Raw genomic sequence first — 18,561 nt, 5'->3', positions numbered from 1 at the left:
GATAGCCCAAGTTAAGAGACTCACATTTCAGAAAATAAATATAATGTGAGACGTTGCTTATGTGAATGCAGCCTTTCTGTTCTAAATTTTGTTTTCATATACATTTTTTCACAAACACAGATTGGCATAGTACAGAAGCTTTAGGGTGGAACCCGTAAGGGTCAGTAATCTGGAGAGGCCCCCAATAGACCAGACATTGGACTCCAAACCTCCAGAGGATTTGTGGTTTGTAGTCCAATGTCTGGTCTATTGGGGGCCTCTCCACATCACTGCCCATTACGGGTTCCACCAGTGGTCTGTCATCTCTTCCATTGGGTGGATGCCCATGCGACATCTGGCACCTATACACCTTTTGGGTGCCCCCAGCACCGGCCTTGATATGCCCCAGTCAGCCTGCCAAGGTTTGGGTGAAATTGAAATTCAATATCAAGCATGATGTTTAACATTGATCGTCTGTCAGCCATGTTTTAACCTTTTCCATTCTTGGACTACTTTGATTTTACAATAAATCTTTTTACACAAACCGTGGCATAGACATTTTTATGACTTCTCTGAGGTATGGCTCAAATGGTTTGTAGCCATCATCCCCCAGCGCTGGATTAAGAGGAATCATTTGTTGTCTACGCTAAAGTTAATACCTTTTATGTAAAAGGTGGAAATGACAGCACTGTTCAAATTCATAGTGGATTGTTTATTAACTAGCACAACTTCCCTTTTGACATCTTCTGTTCAATCACAGGCAGATGGATGTTTAAAATTTTAAGCTACAAGCTGAACACAATCAAATATTTGATGCATGGAACATTTTGAAATTCTCAGTCTTTGAGACAGCCTTGTTACAATCCTTTTTTTTGGTTATGGATTGAGCTTCTATGGCCCCATATTAGCTGTTTGGGAGGCTGTGACTTTAGTTGGGCATCTGGCTTAAGTTGAATATTCCCCAACCGAATCCTGTAAACATTTTTGTAAGCAGTTTTATTAGTCTTGGATTTTCTAAAGGAAAAGTGCAACTTAGTAGAGTCATCTGTTTGCAATAAAATGCATTGGCAGTGTGACCTATTGTTACGATGAGCTTTACAATTGTCTTTTTCCCCAGAATGAAAACAATAATTTTTTAAAGAGATTGTTCAAACTATCTCTGTTAAGCTGAGTTGATCTACATAGAGGCTCAACACAAGGGCACATAGAAAACAGATGTTTTCTATATGCCTTGTTCACGCCACAACCTTGTAGTAAAGTGAGTTGTGTGTTGCATGCAAATGCAGACAGGTTGTATTTCTATGCAACGCAAGTAACTGCACTATATGTCACCACAACGTGGTGCATTGAATGAAGTGTCATTTTATAGCATTGTAACACATCATACTGCTACTCATTGCCCCTACACAACATACACCAGCATTTTAGCACACAAGCTGGGGTGAGCAAGCCCTTAGTGTTTGCCTGGGGTCAAGTACTGAAAAAAAGCAGCCTGACTAAACTAACCCTCCTTTACAATCTAACTGTATAATGGCCATTGTACAGTATTTACCCACAATCATGCAGTGCGGGAGCCTACCGAAAAATATCAATTCAATGTATATCGTACCAGGTAAGCCCTAACTCGTATCATATCGTTTTTGGTAAATTGTACAAATTTTCACTAATATTGGGTGAATATGACATATATAAGTGACTAAGCATGCAGTTCGGGTTCACTGCTACCATGGGTTCAAGGTAATTTAAAATTTCTTTTAAAACCATAATGCACTGCTTGACCTTTGAACTCTGGCTAGCAGTTTGGCTGGGAATTTGTCAGGCCAAACTCTTTGTAACCATAATATATTCCTTGGCCTTTGAACTAAAGCCCCATACACACTATCAGATTTTCTGCTGAGTTTTTCCTTCAGATTTACCAAAACCATATAATATGAGGTTAAACCTTAGGAGTTTCAATGTGCATGCAATCAGGCAGGCCCTTGCACTACATGGTTTTGGTAAATCTAAAGGAAAAACTCAGCAGAAAATCTGATAGTGTGTATGGGGCTTTAGATCAGCAGGCTTAGAAGGACCAATAGGGAGGCTTTTGGATAAGCCTGTCCCCTCACTATAAAAGGGGCAGAGCAAAGAGCAAACATAGGTTGATAAATTGGAAGCGGTTGTAGAAAAAGCATAGGGAAACTAGACAGATTGCAGAGAGATTAGGGTCAATTAGGAATTTATGTTGTTCTTATTATTTGGGGATTTTTTGTTTTTCATTACTTTCTGTTGTTGATTTGAGGTTAACGGTCACCTTTAGTTGCTATCCCCTCAATAGCAAACGTTTTGTTTGCCATAAGGCTTCCATTAAAAGAATGGGCTTTTTTTAAGGGGGTATTATTTTGGCCAGCAATAAAATTTTGATAGGTGTTCTAATCCCTCACCACTCTATCCAAAACTAAACAAAAAGTTTTGCCTTTTGTTCTACTTTAACACCCAAATCCAATTTTGCATCTTTGACATGTGTAGTAAAACTGTACAAACCATCACAACTACTTAGGGTATCTAAGTGGATTATACCTTCTTTTTTCAAGACAGATTAGGCGTTTATTTGATGGTTAATGTTAATGGATATTGCCTGAATTGTTTTTATTATCAAAGGAAAACTGGCCCAAAATACTGTAGTAAAAATATAATTTTTTAATCTTTAGCTGTATTTTTTTTATGCCATCACCATGGCCCAGCACTAGAAGAAAACATGCAAACCTCCTACAATGAAAGCAATATCACATATATGTGCGTTATTTGTCCTTTGTACCTGTAGTGGGGCCAAGAAACAATAGCACACATTTAAATTGTAAGTGCACATTTCTGACATTCTGGATTTTGTTTTATTGGCTAAAATAAACATTTTATAAGTACATTGCGCAATTATGGATGTTTAATTTAATTTTTATGAGATACCATGACTAGCATGGAGACATGAGGAGTATCTAATGACAACCCAGGTGGAGGAACGCTAAGATAGTGGAGTGGTTATCCCAATATGAACCAAAGGCAAAACTTTTTCTAGGTTCTGGTGAGTGCCCATTTCAGAAGGTTGTGGTGGCATATGAAGTGGTGAAAAGTTCTTTTTTTAGAGTACGGATGTGGATTGGAGCACAATATACACATTGAATATATATGAGAAATGGAAGTGGACTTTGGGGATTATTGAACAATATTTATGTTCTGGGGTTGTAACAATTTGTCTATGACATTTTTTGCACATGATAATTTGCACTCTATATTGATTATTGGCACGTTGCACTTTGTAGTTTATAGCTCTTTACCGTATAGGTTGTATACAAGGTATAGACACCGTTTCAGTGGTTATATGTCATTAGCACTTTTTGGATCAGCGCAGTTACACTTTCATACACATACATATATACATGCAGATATTATTACAATGTCCTAAAACCATTATATTTTCACATATGAAAGATAATAACTCAGATTAATCTTTATAAATGATTAAAGATCTGCTAGTGTGCATGCCAGCTTCAAACATACTTGCAATTTTGTAATACAGTGAAAGACACTTTACTTAACAAAGTGACTGTTCACTTTGGAAAATGAATGTTAGTGAACATAGTGAAGCATGGTTCACTTTATCTAATCATGTATTAGCAAACATCTTCTGTTGCACGCTCGCACGTGTGTTTTTTTTTCCTTGTACATGGCAGGGTTTTCAACATAAACACAGGTTAAGGTGACTGTTCAAATGGTTTAAAGTGTCACTAAACCCATATCATGAAAAAGACTGTATTACATGTTGTTCATACTCACTCAGTCACTATGGGATTTGTTTTCTGTATTCTGCAAAAAAATCTGGTTAATCTTGCTGCTCTATATCTCTACCTTCTGTTCATGTCCCCAATTCAGCTAGGGATTTTGCAGCTGTGGTGGCAACTATTCACATGCTCAGTTTTCAGTGAGTTTCTATGCTGAGCATTTCCTCCCTATCACATCTGAGCAGCCCATGTGACTATAGAGACACACATGTGGGCGTATACACAGTGGTAAATGACAGCCCACTCCCTCCCTTTAACTGTAACACCCATCCAGGAAAGGTCAGGAAAAGCAGCAGTAAATGATAGTGTCTGTTATCCAAGCAAGGTTTAAGGCAGGTAGCAATCAATAGTAAATAGTAAATATCCATATTCAGGCAAGGGTCAGAGCAGGTGGCAATCAGTGGTGTAATCGGTTACCCAGGCAAAGGACAGGTGTTGATCAATAAAGTAATCCATTATTTAGGTTCAGTAGCAGAGGCAATTCAAAGACAAGGCAAGACTTCTCACATGCTCCTAACATCTGTTCAGAATCACTTAAATGGTAACTCAACTTTTGTGGGGGAAAAAAATAGCAAATTAAGAAAAAATAATATAGCACATATATTTGCGACACTAATCATATTGTAATTGAATGTTATTAAAAATTACCTTTCCTTTTCAATCTGCAGCCGATGTAATTTTCTGAGAATGCATTGCAATATGGCTACATGGAGTTGTTCAGTACACAGAGTGTGTACTGTCCTGTGATTGGCTCACCAATTTTCCCAGAAGTCTGCCTAATGCCGTGTACACATGACCGTACATTACGACATACTTGGTCCGGTAAACCGGAGTCCGTCGGAGAATTCGATCGTGTGTGGGCTCCAGCGGACTTTTTTTCCCCAAAAGTTTGACGGACCTAGAATTGAAACATGTTTCAAATATTTTTGACGGACTCGAGTCCAGTCGAAAAGTCCGCTCATCTGTATGCTAGTCCGACGGACAAAAACCGACACTAGGGCAGCTATTGGCTACTGGCTATCAACTTCCTTGTTTTAGTGCGGTCGTACGTCATCATGTACAAATCCGTCGGACTTTGGTTGATTGTGTGTAGGCAAGTGCATTCATTCGGAGATTCCGTCGTAAAGTCCGTCGAAAAGTCTGCAGGACAAACTATGCCGTAAAGTCCGATCGTGTGTACGCGGCATAAGATAAATGTCACCTTTCAGTCATCCCCTGCAACAGAAATGTAATTTTTGGAGAGATCATTTCAATAGGAACACGTCTAAAGGGATGCAGGCCCAGCAGATTTCCTCATTAGTGCCCTGCAGCTGCACATCTTACAGTTAATTATGAAACCACTCCCATTAGACCCACTCAGTACAGAGGCACAGACAAACACACATTGGTTTCTTCAGAATAACAAAAGGTAGGAATCTGCAACAAAGGTTGTTATAATCCTGACAATGTACATAGATCACCCTGAGGGGAATGTTTTCTTCTCAACAAAAATGGAGTTACGCTTTAAATGCCAGCTTCTTTCATGTGTGGGGGACACATGTGATGTAACTAGAAAACTGACAGTTCAACAGCCCATGAGAACTTTAGGGTTTTGATCTGGAGAGGAAAAGGTGTGGGTAGTATTCCTATAATGAGTTGCGTGGGAACAATGTTCATAAATAGGAGACATTTATCATGAGAAAGTAATTGGGACCAACAAGGACAAAAAATACTGAAAGTCTCAGCATGGATCAGTGTTAACATGGACTTTAACTGTCCCTGCTAACAATAGGCATCAGAATATTTAAATGCATAATAGAAAATTGCAGGTATTTTCAAGATATTTCTAAATTTAATATATTTTCCCTTTTTTGTCATGTAGGTAGATAAATCATGTATCAGCCAGAACTGGATAAAGGATATCCAGCATCAGCACCATCTTACCCACAGCCAGGTTGGTATATAGAAATGTATTTTTACTGATGCATAACACTTATTCTGTATGGGTGGTTGTAAATGATGCGTTTTTACTCCCAATGTGGTTCCTGTTAAAGTGGTTCTAAAGGCTTAAAGTTTTTATATGCATGAAGGTAACAAAAACCTTCTCTGTGTAGCTCCCCTCTGAACCCCCTAATACTTACCTAAACTCCATTGCGATCCAGCGATGTGCATGAGAGCCTTGGCTCTCTGGGGACTCTCACTCCTCATTGGCTGAGGCAGCAGGAGGAGCCATTGGCAATCACAGCCAGTGAGTCAATGAGGAGAGAGTGGAGCGGAGGCCAAACCGTGGTTCTGTGTGTGAATTGACACACAGAGTAGGGGCTCAGGAGCGAGCCTGCTCAAGTGCCCCCACAGCTAGCTTTTTGCTGTGGGACACTTGGCAGGAGGGAGGGGCCAGGAGCATCTGCGGGGGACCCGAGAAGAGCAGGATCCAAAACCATTACACAGAGCAGGTGAGTGTGACATGTTCGTTATTAAAAAACAAAAAACAAGAGCCTTTAATATCACTTTAAGGATGAGGATCTGTGTGGTTTGGGTCACCAGAAGTAATTATACTAAAGCGTTTGTTACCCCAACACTTCATATTGCTGATGTGTGCCTGCTGTACCATGTATTTGTATGAAAAATTATTCTGTTCTCTTTGTATTACTTCTTCTGTGTGAAATCCATGGTGTTCCTGTCAGTCCCCCTGCTTTCCTATTAAAAACGGACCACACTAAGCAGGAGAGCACACCGTGGTCAGTTCTCTAGTTGTGCTGGGAACTCAGCCTGGCCTCTTCCAATGATAAAACTTGTCCTGACACCCCCCTGCTGCACAGCCTTTCACTGGGAGTGTACTGTTGCTTCTCCTCCCCCAGCTGAGAACAGAGAGAATGTGATCTCTTAGAAAAAAGGGGAAAAGAGGCATTTATAATGTTTTTTTAAATCTATGCAAAAATGTTTTTACCTTTCATTTCTATTTTAAACTGAGAGGGTTGTTTTACAAGGTGATCGTTTACAATCACTTTAAAGAGGAACTGCAGTCTGCTCACATAATTTGGAATAAAAACATTTTTGCTATTCTGAAGCTTCCTTCCAACCACTGTGCATATTATTTTATATATACTGTGATTCTGTGCTTGCCAAATATGCTGCAGAAATCTTCTTCCATTGAGTCTGGCTGCAACCATTTTAACTGTGGGCAGCTGAAGCTGCTGCCTGTTCACTTCCTGGATTTACACAGACACGCAGAGGCACACCTCCAGCCCTGCAGCTTTCATTGGCCCTCTTATGACTCATCCCCCCTCTCTTCCTGGCAAACTCTCACGAGAGTGAGAGAAAGAGCTGTGCATGATGTCATAGGAAGCCTTATTGGCTCATGACCAGACAAGAAACAGAAAGTGGGCTGTATAAGGTATTTACTGGCAGAAAAAAATGTTTTACTATCCAAAGTTAAAACAACAAGGGCAGAAGATTTAATAGATGGAAAGTTGAAAAAATGAATGAAGTTCTGCTTTAGGCAAAGGCAACTGTTATAAACTGGCATATCTGTCTTTATTGTCCTTATATAAATAGGGATGGAACACATTAATCATGCACAGGCTACTTCTGTTCATCTGATTGTCATTCTCAGGAAAACATATAACTGCCTATGGCCAGTTTATTGCACACTATGTATAATAATCTGTGATAAAAATCCTGAGTTTGAATCAGTGAAATTGTTCATACGATTCATCATTCCCATATAATTTATGGCATATCAAGTTCTCTTGTGTCAGGTTGACTTCTATTTTGCACCTGCATACAGTTTACCAGACTCAAGCATATAATTAATTTGACTGAAATGCAGTGCATGTCTGTAATGGGGTATATGCTACAATGGTTAATTCTTTTAAATGTTTGTTCCCATCAAAAATGTGATTTTAGAAAACAGAGAATACCAGCTCCCCATTATTCACTTCACAGCCTTAGTTGGTTATTTACGAGAAACCTGAAAAAAAAGAATTAGCATGATATTGTTTTAGTTCTGACCATGATAGAAAAAAAATGCATACAAAACCACTATATGTTCCATTAAATGGCAAAAAGTAGTGTTGAGAGTGCAGTCACAAGACCAGCCTCAGGCAGTTGGTAACAGAGATAATCTTTTTGATTACGTTTATTGATACTGATTTTTTCAGCAAAAGTTGTAATGCTGAATGTAATGCTTCATTTTTTGCCTCAATTATGCCTGAAATCTTTCCATCTTGTATGCATTTATTGTTATCTAAGTGATAATACTAAACAATTTTCCACTTTTAATATGGAACAAACAACCTAGATTAAACAGGCCTATAGTATCTGTTTAAATAAAGAAGAACTTAAAGTGTTACTAAACCCACAACAGTACAATCAGTCTGTATATGCAGTAAAGCATGCTTGGTATACTAACTGTGAAACCCAAGAGATTAATCCTCTGCATTGTGTAAAAAGGCTGTTTTGTTTTGTCCACTCCATCACTTCTTCCACTGTCCCCAACCTATCTGCTTCTAGAACAGAGCCTTGGGGGCAAGCCGCACATGCTCAGTTTGGTGTGTATTGCTAGAGAGTTTTTTTTTTCTTGGGAGAGTGCATATGATCAGCACAGAGCCAATTAGCACTGTCCAGAAAGAGGGTCAGGGGCCCTGCACCCTCATAGGACAGTCAGAGTAAAATGAAACCTCCTCCTACAAGCTTTAACCAGACACTGATAGAAGTCACAAAACTGCTATATACTGCTGATGAGAAAAGATATTTAGTAATTTATATTTACTAAAATTATTGCATTTCCATGTTCTATTTACTGTGGGAGACCATATATATTGAATGCAGGGCCTGAGTTTAGTAACCCTTTAAACAGTGTAAAAGTTACATCATCGGCTAGGCCCCAATTATTCTGATATCTTGCCCTGGTCTTAGTGAATGCAACAGTGTTCTTGTCAAAGTGATACAAAAAAAACGTGCCAGTGCTATATCAATAGATTTAATTAAAAAAAAAAGTGTAAGCCCTGGTTCACATTGAAGTTACATCATCGGCTAGGCCCCAATTATTTTAACATCTTGCCCTGGTCTTAGTGAATGCAACAGTGTTCTCGTCAAAGTGATACAAAAAAAAGTGCCAGTGCTATATCAATAGATTTAATTAAAAAAAAAAGTGTAAACCCTGGTTCACATTGATGCTACTTTGAAATCGCGCTACTTCACTTGGGACTAGGGACACTGGAAAATAAATTACATAATAAACTCAAATTTTTCATGTTAGTTTTAAAAAGTATACAATTTTGGTATGAACATTAATGCACGCTTAGATGCGTTATACACACGTCAGTTTTTTTTCTGCCAAAACGTTGCTGCTCCTGGATGCATTGGCAGTGGTTTTTTATTTCTGCTTCTAAACATCCCTGCATGTTAGCCTATGTGTCTATACACATATAGGTGTGTAGAGGCAGGGGCGTGAAAAAAAAAAAAAAAAAAGAATGTCAGCGCGTCCAGGAGCAGCAATGTTTTGGCAGAAAAAAACATTGATTTGTGCAAACACGTCTAAATGCGCGTTAACCCTAGGCGCATTTAGCACTTGAATATTCATTCATTTCAATGGCCAGAATAAATATTATTCTGCTCAATCAAATTAATTAATGCTCAAGCTCTTGTCGCACCTACAGTGGGGCAAAAAAGTATTTAGTCAGCCACCAATTGTGCAAGTTCTCCCACTTAAAAAGATGAGAGAGGCCTGTAATTGTCATCATAGGTATACCTCAACTATGAGAGACAAAATGTGGAAACAAATCCAGACAATCACATTGTCTGATTTTTGAAAGAATTTATTTGCAAATTATGGTGGAAAATAAGTATTTGGTCACCTATAATATATATATAAATACTTTTTTGCCCCACTTGTAAATGTGTTACACACGTTTACAAGCGTGTTTTCTGCCAAAACACTGCTGCCAGGAGGAAAGGCATCCAGGAGAGATGGCAAAATATCCAGTGTGCATGAGACCTTATATAATATAACCGTGTTGGGTGATCTGATGGAGAAAGTAAAAGTACAGTTTTTAGATGGGGGCCGGATAGGCTTCTATGAAGAGAAGGGTTTTCAGGGATCGGCTAAAAGCAAGCAGAGTAGGAGACAGTCAGACAGATTGGGGTAGGGAGTTCCATAGGATAGTAGAGGCTCAGAAAAAGTCCTGGAGGTGAGCATGGGAGGAGGTGATGAGGGAACTAGAAAGCAGGAGGTCTTTGGAGGAATGAAGGGAATGAGTAGGTTGGTGTTTTGAGAGTAGGTTAGTGACGTAGCTGGGGGCCGAGTTTTGGATGGCTTTGTAAGTTGTTAGAATTTTTAATTTAATTCATAGGGTGAGTGGAAGCCAGTGGAGGGATTGATTGAGAGGGGTAGCAGACACTGAATGGTTGGTAAGGTGGATGAGCCTGGCAGCAGCATTCATGATGGACTGAAGGGGGGATAGCCTATGTAAAGGTAATCCTGTGAGGAGGAAGTTGCAGTAGTCAAGGCAGGAGATGACCAGGGCATGAACTAGGAGCTTTGTGGTGTCATTGGTTAGAAATGGGTGTATTTTGGAGATGTTGCGGAGGTTGAGACGGCAAGATTTGGAAAGTGTTTGGCCACAGAGCCGAAAGGATAGTTCAGAGTCCAGGGTTACACCTGGAACCTTGGCATGTGGGGAAAGGCTGATACTAGTGCTATTGATCTTGACAGAGAGATCGGGGCAGAGGAACATGTTAAAAGAAAAATCATGAGCTCAGTTTTGGATAGATTGAGTTTGAGTAAGTAGTGTGACATCCAGGCTGATATGTCTGTTAGTATATTAGTGATACGTGAGGAGACTGAAGGAGTGAGCTGAGGGGTAGAGAGATAGATTTGGGTGTCATCAGCACAGAGATGGTATTGGAAGCCATGGGAGGCCTATTACCTGACCCAGGGAGGAGGTGTAGATGGAAAATAAGAGAGGTCCAAGAACAGAACCTTGGGGGACCCCAACAGAAAAAAGGGAGAGGAGAGGAGGAAGTAGAGTTGTAAGTGAAACTAAAGGTGCGGTTGGATAAAGAGGATGAAAACCAGTGAGGAGAACAGTCATGGAGACCAAAGGTGTGGAGTTTTTTGAGGAGGAGGGGGTGGTCCACTGTGTCAAAGGCAGCAGAGAGGTCTAAGAGTAGGAGTGCAGAATAGTGTCCATTCAATTTAGCTGTTATCAGATCGTTTGTGAGTTTTAGGAGAGCAGTTTCCTGTGGAGTGTCGATGGCGGAATCCAGACTGAAGGGGATCAAGAAGGTTATTCTTGGCAAGGTGTTCACTCAGTCATTTGTAGACCAGACGTTCAAGGAGTTTGGATAAAAAAGGGAGCAAGGAGATGGGGCGAAGGATGTTAAGATTGGTGGGGTCTAGTAAGGGCTTTTTAAGAATGGGGGTGACTAATGCATGTTTTAGAGAGTTTGGGAAGCTGCTTGAAGAGACGGAGAGATTGGAGATGTGAGTTAGGGAGTGTAGAATAGAGCCAGAGGGTGAACACAGCATTTGTGAGGGAACAGAGTCCAGGGGGCAGGTGGTAAGGTGGATGTTAGAGAAAAGTTTAGCAACCTCGTCTATAGTGGTGGGGTTGAATGAAGGAAGTAATGATTGTACCTGTGGACATGGGGTGTTAGGTGCAGAAGGAATCTGTACAGTGGAGATCTCCTTACGAATTGCTTCAATCTTATGTTTGATGTGATTGGCGATCTCCTGGGCAGTGAGTGAGTTAGTGGGTGGAGGCAGTGGAGGACGAAGTCGAGAGTTGAAGGTAGAGAAGAATTGATGGGGACGGGATGATAAGTTTTTAATGAGAGTGATAAAATAGATCTGCTTGGCAGAGAGGAGGCAGGATTTTTGGAGGGCAGATTTATAATTGTTGAAATCTTTCTGAGACTAAGTCTTACGCCACAGGCGTGCAAGAGCGAGGCTATGTTTTTTCAGACTTCTAGTGACATCTTCTTGTCAAGGTTGTAGGGGTCCTGGCCTGATTCTGTGTGTAAGGGAGGATGACAGTAAAGTGTTGTAGGCAGAAGTGGCTAAGTTGGGGCAGGACAGGGATGAGATTTTATCATAGAGGTGGTCAGTAGCAGAGTAAAGAAGAGTTGAAGAGGTGAAGGTTTCTACAGGTAACTGTTAGGTGATTGGAGGGAGAGGAGATGGAAGAGAGGGAGAGAGTGAAACTAATAAGGTGGTGGTCAGGGAGAGGGAAAGGATAGTTGGAGAGGTTGAACGGAGTGCATAGGTGGGAGAAAACAAGGTCAAAGGTGTTTCCGTCAGTGTGAGTAGAAGCATGTATCCATTGCTTCAGGTTAAAAGGAGGCGGTTAGACTGAGAAGTTTGGAAGTAGCAGGAGTGTTAGTATTAACAGGGATGTTGAAGTCACCGAGAATGATTGTGGGGATTTTAGAAGAGAGAAAGTAGGGAAGTTAAGCAGAGAAGTCATCAAAAAAGGCTGGTACTGATCCAGGGAGCCGGTAGATCACAGCTTTCCCTAGAGAAACTGGAGAGAAAAGACTAATGCAATGTGCTTCAAATGAGGAAAGTGACAGAGAGGTAGGTGCTATGTGGGGCTAGAAGGATTCCCACTCCCCCTCCCTTCCGTCCAATGAGTCTGTGGGAGTGAGTCCAGAGAGAGCCACCATGGGAGAGGGCAACAGAAGAAGCAATGTTGGATTCATGAAGCCAGGTTTCAGTAATAGCAAGTAGATTAATTGCGTTAGCGATAAAGAGGTCATGAAGAGAAGTGAGTTTGTTGCAGACAGAGCGGGCATTCCAAAGGGCGCAAGAGAAGGGAAGTGTGGCTTTGGGAAGAAGAAGAAATGAAACTAAATTATGTGGATTGCGGCTGTTGCCAGAGGGTGCAGGGTAATGGGTGTGTTGGGTCCAGTTAAGTTACATAGATAGTAAGGTTGAATAAAGACACCAGTCCATCCAGTTCAACCTGAGTGAGTGTGAGTGCGTGTCTACAATTATCCCTATCTATTTAAGATACCCATATAGCGCCATCAATTTACACAGTGCTCCACACATACATCGCACACTCACATCGGTCCCTACCCTCAAGGAGCCCACAATCCAAGGTCCCCAACTCACATTCTTATACTAGGGCCAATTTTGGACAGAAGCCAATTAACCTACCAGCATGTCCTTGGAGTGTGGGGGGGAAACCGGAGTACCCAGAGGAAACCCAGACAGGCACAGGGAGAACATGCAAACTCCAGGCAGGTAGTGTAGTGGTTGGGTTCAAACCTGCGACCCTTTTTACTGCTAGGCGAGAGTGCTACCCACTACACCACTGAGCTAAGTGATTGGGGCCCAGAGTTTGGTGATACATCCCCAGAGGTTAGGAGAAGCAGAAGGGTGAGGGAGGTAATATGGGAGTGGGGTTTATATGAAGGGACATGCCCCAGTGTCCTGGAGGTTTTATTACTGTGTGGATTTCAAATTAGCAAGAGTTGGCGGGTGCAGTAATAAGGAGAAGACAGAAGTGAGGGTGATATATATATAAGGTGTGGGGTGGAGAAGAGGGGTGAAGGAAAGAGAGTTTAAGGAGAGAGGACACAAGTGTCAGAAGGAGTGGTAGAGAGAGCATGTTGAGTGGAAGGAGAGCTGGAGGGGTAAACAAGTATACCTGCATGCTGCGTGGTGTTGTTCAAATTGTTTACCTGTATACTTTCACATTGTGCATTCGCTGAAGTGCAAAGTCGGAAGTGCTCCCACTTAAATAAATATCCCCGCAGAGTCGGAAGTGCTCCAACTTAAATACCCCTACAGAGTCTGAAGTGCTCCCACTTAAATAAGTACCCCCACAGAGTCGGAAGTGCTCCAATTTAAATACCCCCACAGAGTCGGAAGTGCTTCCACTTAAATAAATACCCCCACTTATAGAAAGAACCCCAGCAGCAAATGTGCACCCCAACAAATGTGCTCTTCCCATAAAAATGCTTATTTGTATACTGTTAAAGGTGGGGGTGGTGCTTGCTAATTTACTAATCAGTAGTTAATAAAGGATAGCTGTCTAGCAGGGCAAAATTTCCACTTGAGAATCTGACTTGTGAGGGGCATAATTGTAAAGATAGGAAAAGGCCCTGATTTAGGTGAGACACGGGAGGAAGAATAAACATAAGAGTGGGCAGAGAGCTGCAGATGGTTAAACAGAAATTAACTTAGACTAATAGGGCGTACACACGGTCGGACTTTGTTCGGACATTCCGACAATAAAATCCTAGGATTTTTTCCGACGGATGTTGTCTCAAACTTTTTTTGTCTACACACGGTCGCACAAAGTTGTCGGAATTTCCGTTCGCCAACGTACACCACGTTCGACGAGAATAAAAAAGGCCGGTTCAGAACCAAGCGCGGCACCCTTTGGGCTCCTTTTGCTAATCTCGTGTTAGTAAAAGTTTGGTGAGAGACGATTCGCGCTTTTTCAGACTCGTGGCTTTCAGATCGTTTTCTGCCGTTCAGTTTGTGCTTGTGGGTTTGTATCTGCTCTTCAGTGCGTGCAGTAAGTTCGTATCGGAGTTTACTGTGCGATCTTGCCCACTCGTTGCTGTTTTTCAGGTCGCTCTTCACAGGCCTTGCTGTTCTTCAGTGCGTTCTGTTACTTCGTTCTGAGCAGCCGACCGTTTTCTAGCCATGTTTCGTATGCGTACTCCTCGTAGAGTTCGTGCTGTGCGGGGGCTTGGTGTTGGGGTCCTGACCTTGACACAAGTCCAGTTCATGAACAGGGTGGGGAGGAGTTCATGGACCAAGAATTGGTTGCTTCAGCGTGACCAGTTCTCTCATATGCCTTTGCTCCGTGAGATCTGTGAGAATAATCCTGATGATTTCAGGAACTTTCTCAGGATGACGGACACCGTGTTTCACCGTTTGTTGGCTTCGCTGACCCCCTATATCAGCAGGCAGGATACCTGCATGAGGCAAGCCATCACTCCGGAGCAGAGGTTGGTCGCTACCCTGCGGTATTTGGCCACAGGGAGAAGTCTGCAGGACTTGAAGTTCTCGACAGGCATCTCCCCCCAGGCTCTGGGGATCATTATCCCAGAGACCTGTTCTGCCATCATCCAGGTCCTGCAGAAGGAGTATATGAAGGTAAGATTTTTATCCTTTTATATCACATTTTATTGTATTGAATGTTTGCTAATATATTGTATTTCTTTCCTCATTCCCTAATTACCATGCTTGTAATTTGCTGTGAATGTCCCCTTTGTCCTCATGCATGCTGGATTTTTATGTAATTATTATTTTAGGTCCTTCATACATATTTGCCCTTCACTAACCTCCCCAGCATGGTGTCTCCTGGCCCTATATTCACCTCATGTAGTCACTTAACAATGTATTTTATCAGCTCCATAGTAGTGCTTTACCCCAAACACCCCCTAAAATGTTTGGAAATGTTATTTTTGATTTAAATTCAGGCAGAGTGGCAGAGGCTTTTTTTTTGTGGTGTCCCCAAATAATTTTTAGTAACCCTCCCTCCCCCAACTGCTAAGTCAGCTGATCCCAATTCTCTATGTATCCTCAATCATCTATCTGCTGACTTTGCCAAACCCATACACACTATACCCATCTCTTTTTTGGTCAGATTTATGGATGAATTCCCCAAAGCATGTAGTGCAAGGGCCTGCCTGTATACTTTCCAATGGTACTGTTTAAAGTTTTTGTATCCTATTATTATCTTGATAGGTAATAGCAGAATGTCCAAATGTCCTCAAATGTGTACAGTGTGTATTTATATCTTTGTATTCAGAGACTTCTTACCTGTCCAGTGGTCTGCCAATAGTGTAACTAAAGAGGGGCTGTTCAAAGTAATACCCATTATTTAGGCATTCATCTCTCAATGAAGTGAAGAGGGTTACCTGTCCAAGATTTACACACACCCCCTATAATGTTAGAAATGGCCCATGAGAGGGGGGGGGGGGGAATATGATAGGTGTACCTTATACTTTAGCGTTGTTAAATTCCCCTTAGTAAATGCTATCTGGAGGTTGCCCCATAATGTTTGTGTATAATCTGCTTGCCATGTTTCAGAGTAAAAATAGTAATGTTTATTGTTTTTTCATCAACAGTTTCCTTCCACGCCACAGGAATGGCAGACTGTGGCCTCCCACTTTGCCGTGGGACTTTCCTAACTGCGGAGGGGCAATTGATGGGAAACACGTCCACATCGTCCCACCACCCAACTCGGGGTCGTACTATTATAATTACAAGGGGTTTAATAGTATAGTGATGTTGGCGGTGGTGTCGGCTAATTACGACGTCTTGTATGTGGACGTGGGGAAGAATGGCCGGATGTCCAATGGTGGAGTCATCGCCCAGACGGAGTTCTACAGGCGTCTCTAGAATGGCAGCTTGGACTTGCCAGCTCCAGCGGAAAATGTGGAAGGACTCCAATTTGTGTTCGTTGCTGATGAAGCGTTTGCGCTGGGGGACCACCTGATGCGGCCATTCCCAATGAGGACCCTCACCCCGGAACAGAGGGTTTTTAATTACCGGCTGGCCAGAGCCCGAAGAGTGGTGGAGAACACATTTGGAATCCTGGCCAGCCGGTTCCAACTATTTCTGACACCCATCCATATGGCGGAGTATAAACTGAACCATATTATACTGGCGTGCTCTGTTCTCCATAACTTTTTAAGGAAACATTCGGCCAACTATGCTGGCTCAGTTGGGCCTGAGGCCGGAATCCTACATCAAACCACACTGACGGCGCTTGAAAGTGGCCATCCTGGCTTGCCCTCCCTGAGTGCCCGTGATGTCCGGTTACGCTACCTGGAGTTCTTTGCGGGTAGGGGGGCTATCAATATGCCAGCAAATCTGTGAAGCCTTTTTATAATAAAAAAAAAAAAGAAATTCTTGGTGGACATTTACTGCTTGTGTTTGTTTTAGCTGACCCTGACAGAAATGTGTTGAGTCCAGAAAATGTCGTGATTGTGTAACCTTATACAAAGCACTGTTGGCTGTTATTTCCTAAATGCAAAAACAGATTTCACTACAAGTGCACTTGCAACTGCACTGAAACTGCACTTGTAGTGCCAAGAGGATTTGCCCTTAGGAAATAACACCCATTTTTGCAGAAAACAGCAATTACATCACCCCAAAAGTGTTGTATTGTAGTGTTGAGACAATAATCCACACATTCTTGAGTAAGCAACTTTTTTATACCTGCACAATCACATGTGCATTTACCAAAGGTTTTTAAAACAAACCAACATGTTTGTTGTATAACAATTTTTGCAGTAGCATTATCAAAAATCGAAATGTCCATTTCAGATAAAACAGGCCTGTGTAAAACCAACAAGAAAGACAAAAAACTTGAACTTACAAAGTTCACATTAGGTAAAACCTGAAGGCAATATCAGACATCAGTATTTAGGAACTGGGTTTGATATAGCGTTCAGATGGGGGGAAATCACCCCTGGAAAAGCCAAATTTGGAAGATGCACACCAATTTACGAATGTCAACATGTGCTATCTGCCATCGGGGGGATCAAGGGACGTGTTTTGGGGGAGCAAGCCCTTCCTCAACGCTACTTTATAATTGAGGAAGGGGTTGCACCCCCAAAACGCGTCCATTGATCTCCCGTGATGGCAGATAGCACATGTTGGCACACTGTGTGCATCCTCCAAATTTGGCTTTTCAAAACATTGCAAAAACATTTAAAAGATTGGACCACAATCCAAAAAGTGATTTTGTGGGGTTTTAAATTCGCCCCAAAACATCAATGATGTTATTATTTTTTTTAATAACATCATTGATTTTTTGCTGTATGTTTTGCAGTTCGACATTACACCCCATGATCTCCCCGATCAGGATCTGGGCACTTTCTGATGTGAAACGTTCTGGATCCACAACATCACGATCACCTAAAAAGAGAGAAACAAAACAAAAACAGGTCTCAAAATCTGCCACCATCCATCTCGTTTACCTGAGCCTGTGGTCGCAGACACTCACCTGTTGTGGTGCCAATCTCCACCACATCTTCTTCTACCTCCTGCTCAGCTTGGGTTGGTGGTATTTCACCTTCTTCCAGAGGTGGGGGGTCTCTGGTCTCCTCGGATGAGGGGTGTCCTCCGAGTCTTTTCTCCCCTATGTAAAACAAAAATGGTATAATTAGCACACAGATATTTGATGGCAGAACTAGAAATAGGAAACATTGCTTGGAAGTGGGGTACAATTGTCTATTTTAGCCGAGTTCCAAGATGTATTTTTTTTATTGGCCTTTGTCAAGCTGCAATACTTTACCTGTTTAGTACAAGCTTCACAGATGGAGACCCCCCTATAGTATACACTGGAGCACCTGTGTGGCCCCCTAATAAAAATGGTGTTCTGGTGTCCCACACTAGTGCACTAGTGCTCCAGTGTCCAGATGTGAAAACAGCTGCTCAGTGTCCTCTCCTTACACAGAATCTAGTTGGCATTTCATTCTAGTAACAAACCCATCTACACAAACAAATATTTGGCATCCAAGTAGGCCCAAAAAAAATGTGGGAAAATGCATATGGCCTAAACAATGGTGTTTTAGAGGCCGAAAGAAAAATGTTTGATACAAACGAATAATGGGCCCATGAACATTAAAGTTGCCCTTTTAAACTGTACAATTAAGAAAAGCATATGGAGCAGCACGAACGCAATAAAGACAGAAAGAATAGGAACACAGCACAACTACTTACTTTTTTGCAGCACTCTCCGGATCTTTCGGTACTGCTCTGGCTCTCTTAACTTCAGGTCCGACCACCGCTTCCTGAGCTGATCTTTCG

At 41.8% G+C, this 18,561-nt stretch overlaps 1 protein-coding gene across 2 annotated transcripts in view; it reads left to right on the top strand.

Moving 5' to 3' along the window:
* Positions 1-18,561, top strand: part of LOC141146604 (LITAF domain-containing protein-like) — a 285,709-nt gene that overhangs the window by 165,556 nt on the left and 101,592 nt on the right. For both annotated transcript variants that reach the window (XM_073632974.1, XM_073632973.1), the window contains one exon: positions 5,656-5,727. In XM_073632974.1, the coding sequence (XP_073489075.1) occupies positions 5,667-5,727 (61 nt within the window). In that variant the 5' untranslated portion in view covers positions 5,656-5,666. Of the gene's footprint in view, positions 1-5,655; positions 5,728-18,561 lie in introns of those variants that run through there.

The sequence above is a fragment of the Aquarana catesbeiana genome, linkage group LG06 (assembly GCF_042186555.1).
Source record: "Aquarana catesbeiana isolate 2022-GZ linkage group LG06, ASM4218655v1, whole genome shotgun sequence".
NCBI lineage: Eukaryota > Metazoa > Chordata > Amphibia > Anura > Ranidae > Aquarana > Aquarana catesbeiana.
This window is presented reverse-complemented; position numbering and strand designations above follow the sequence as displayed.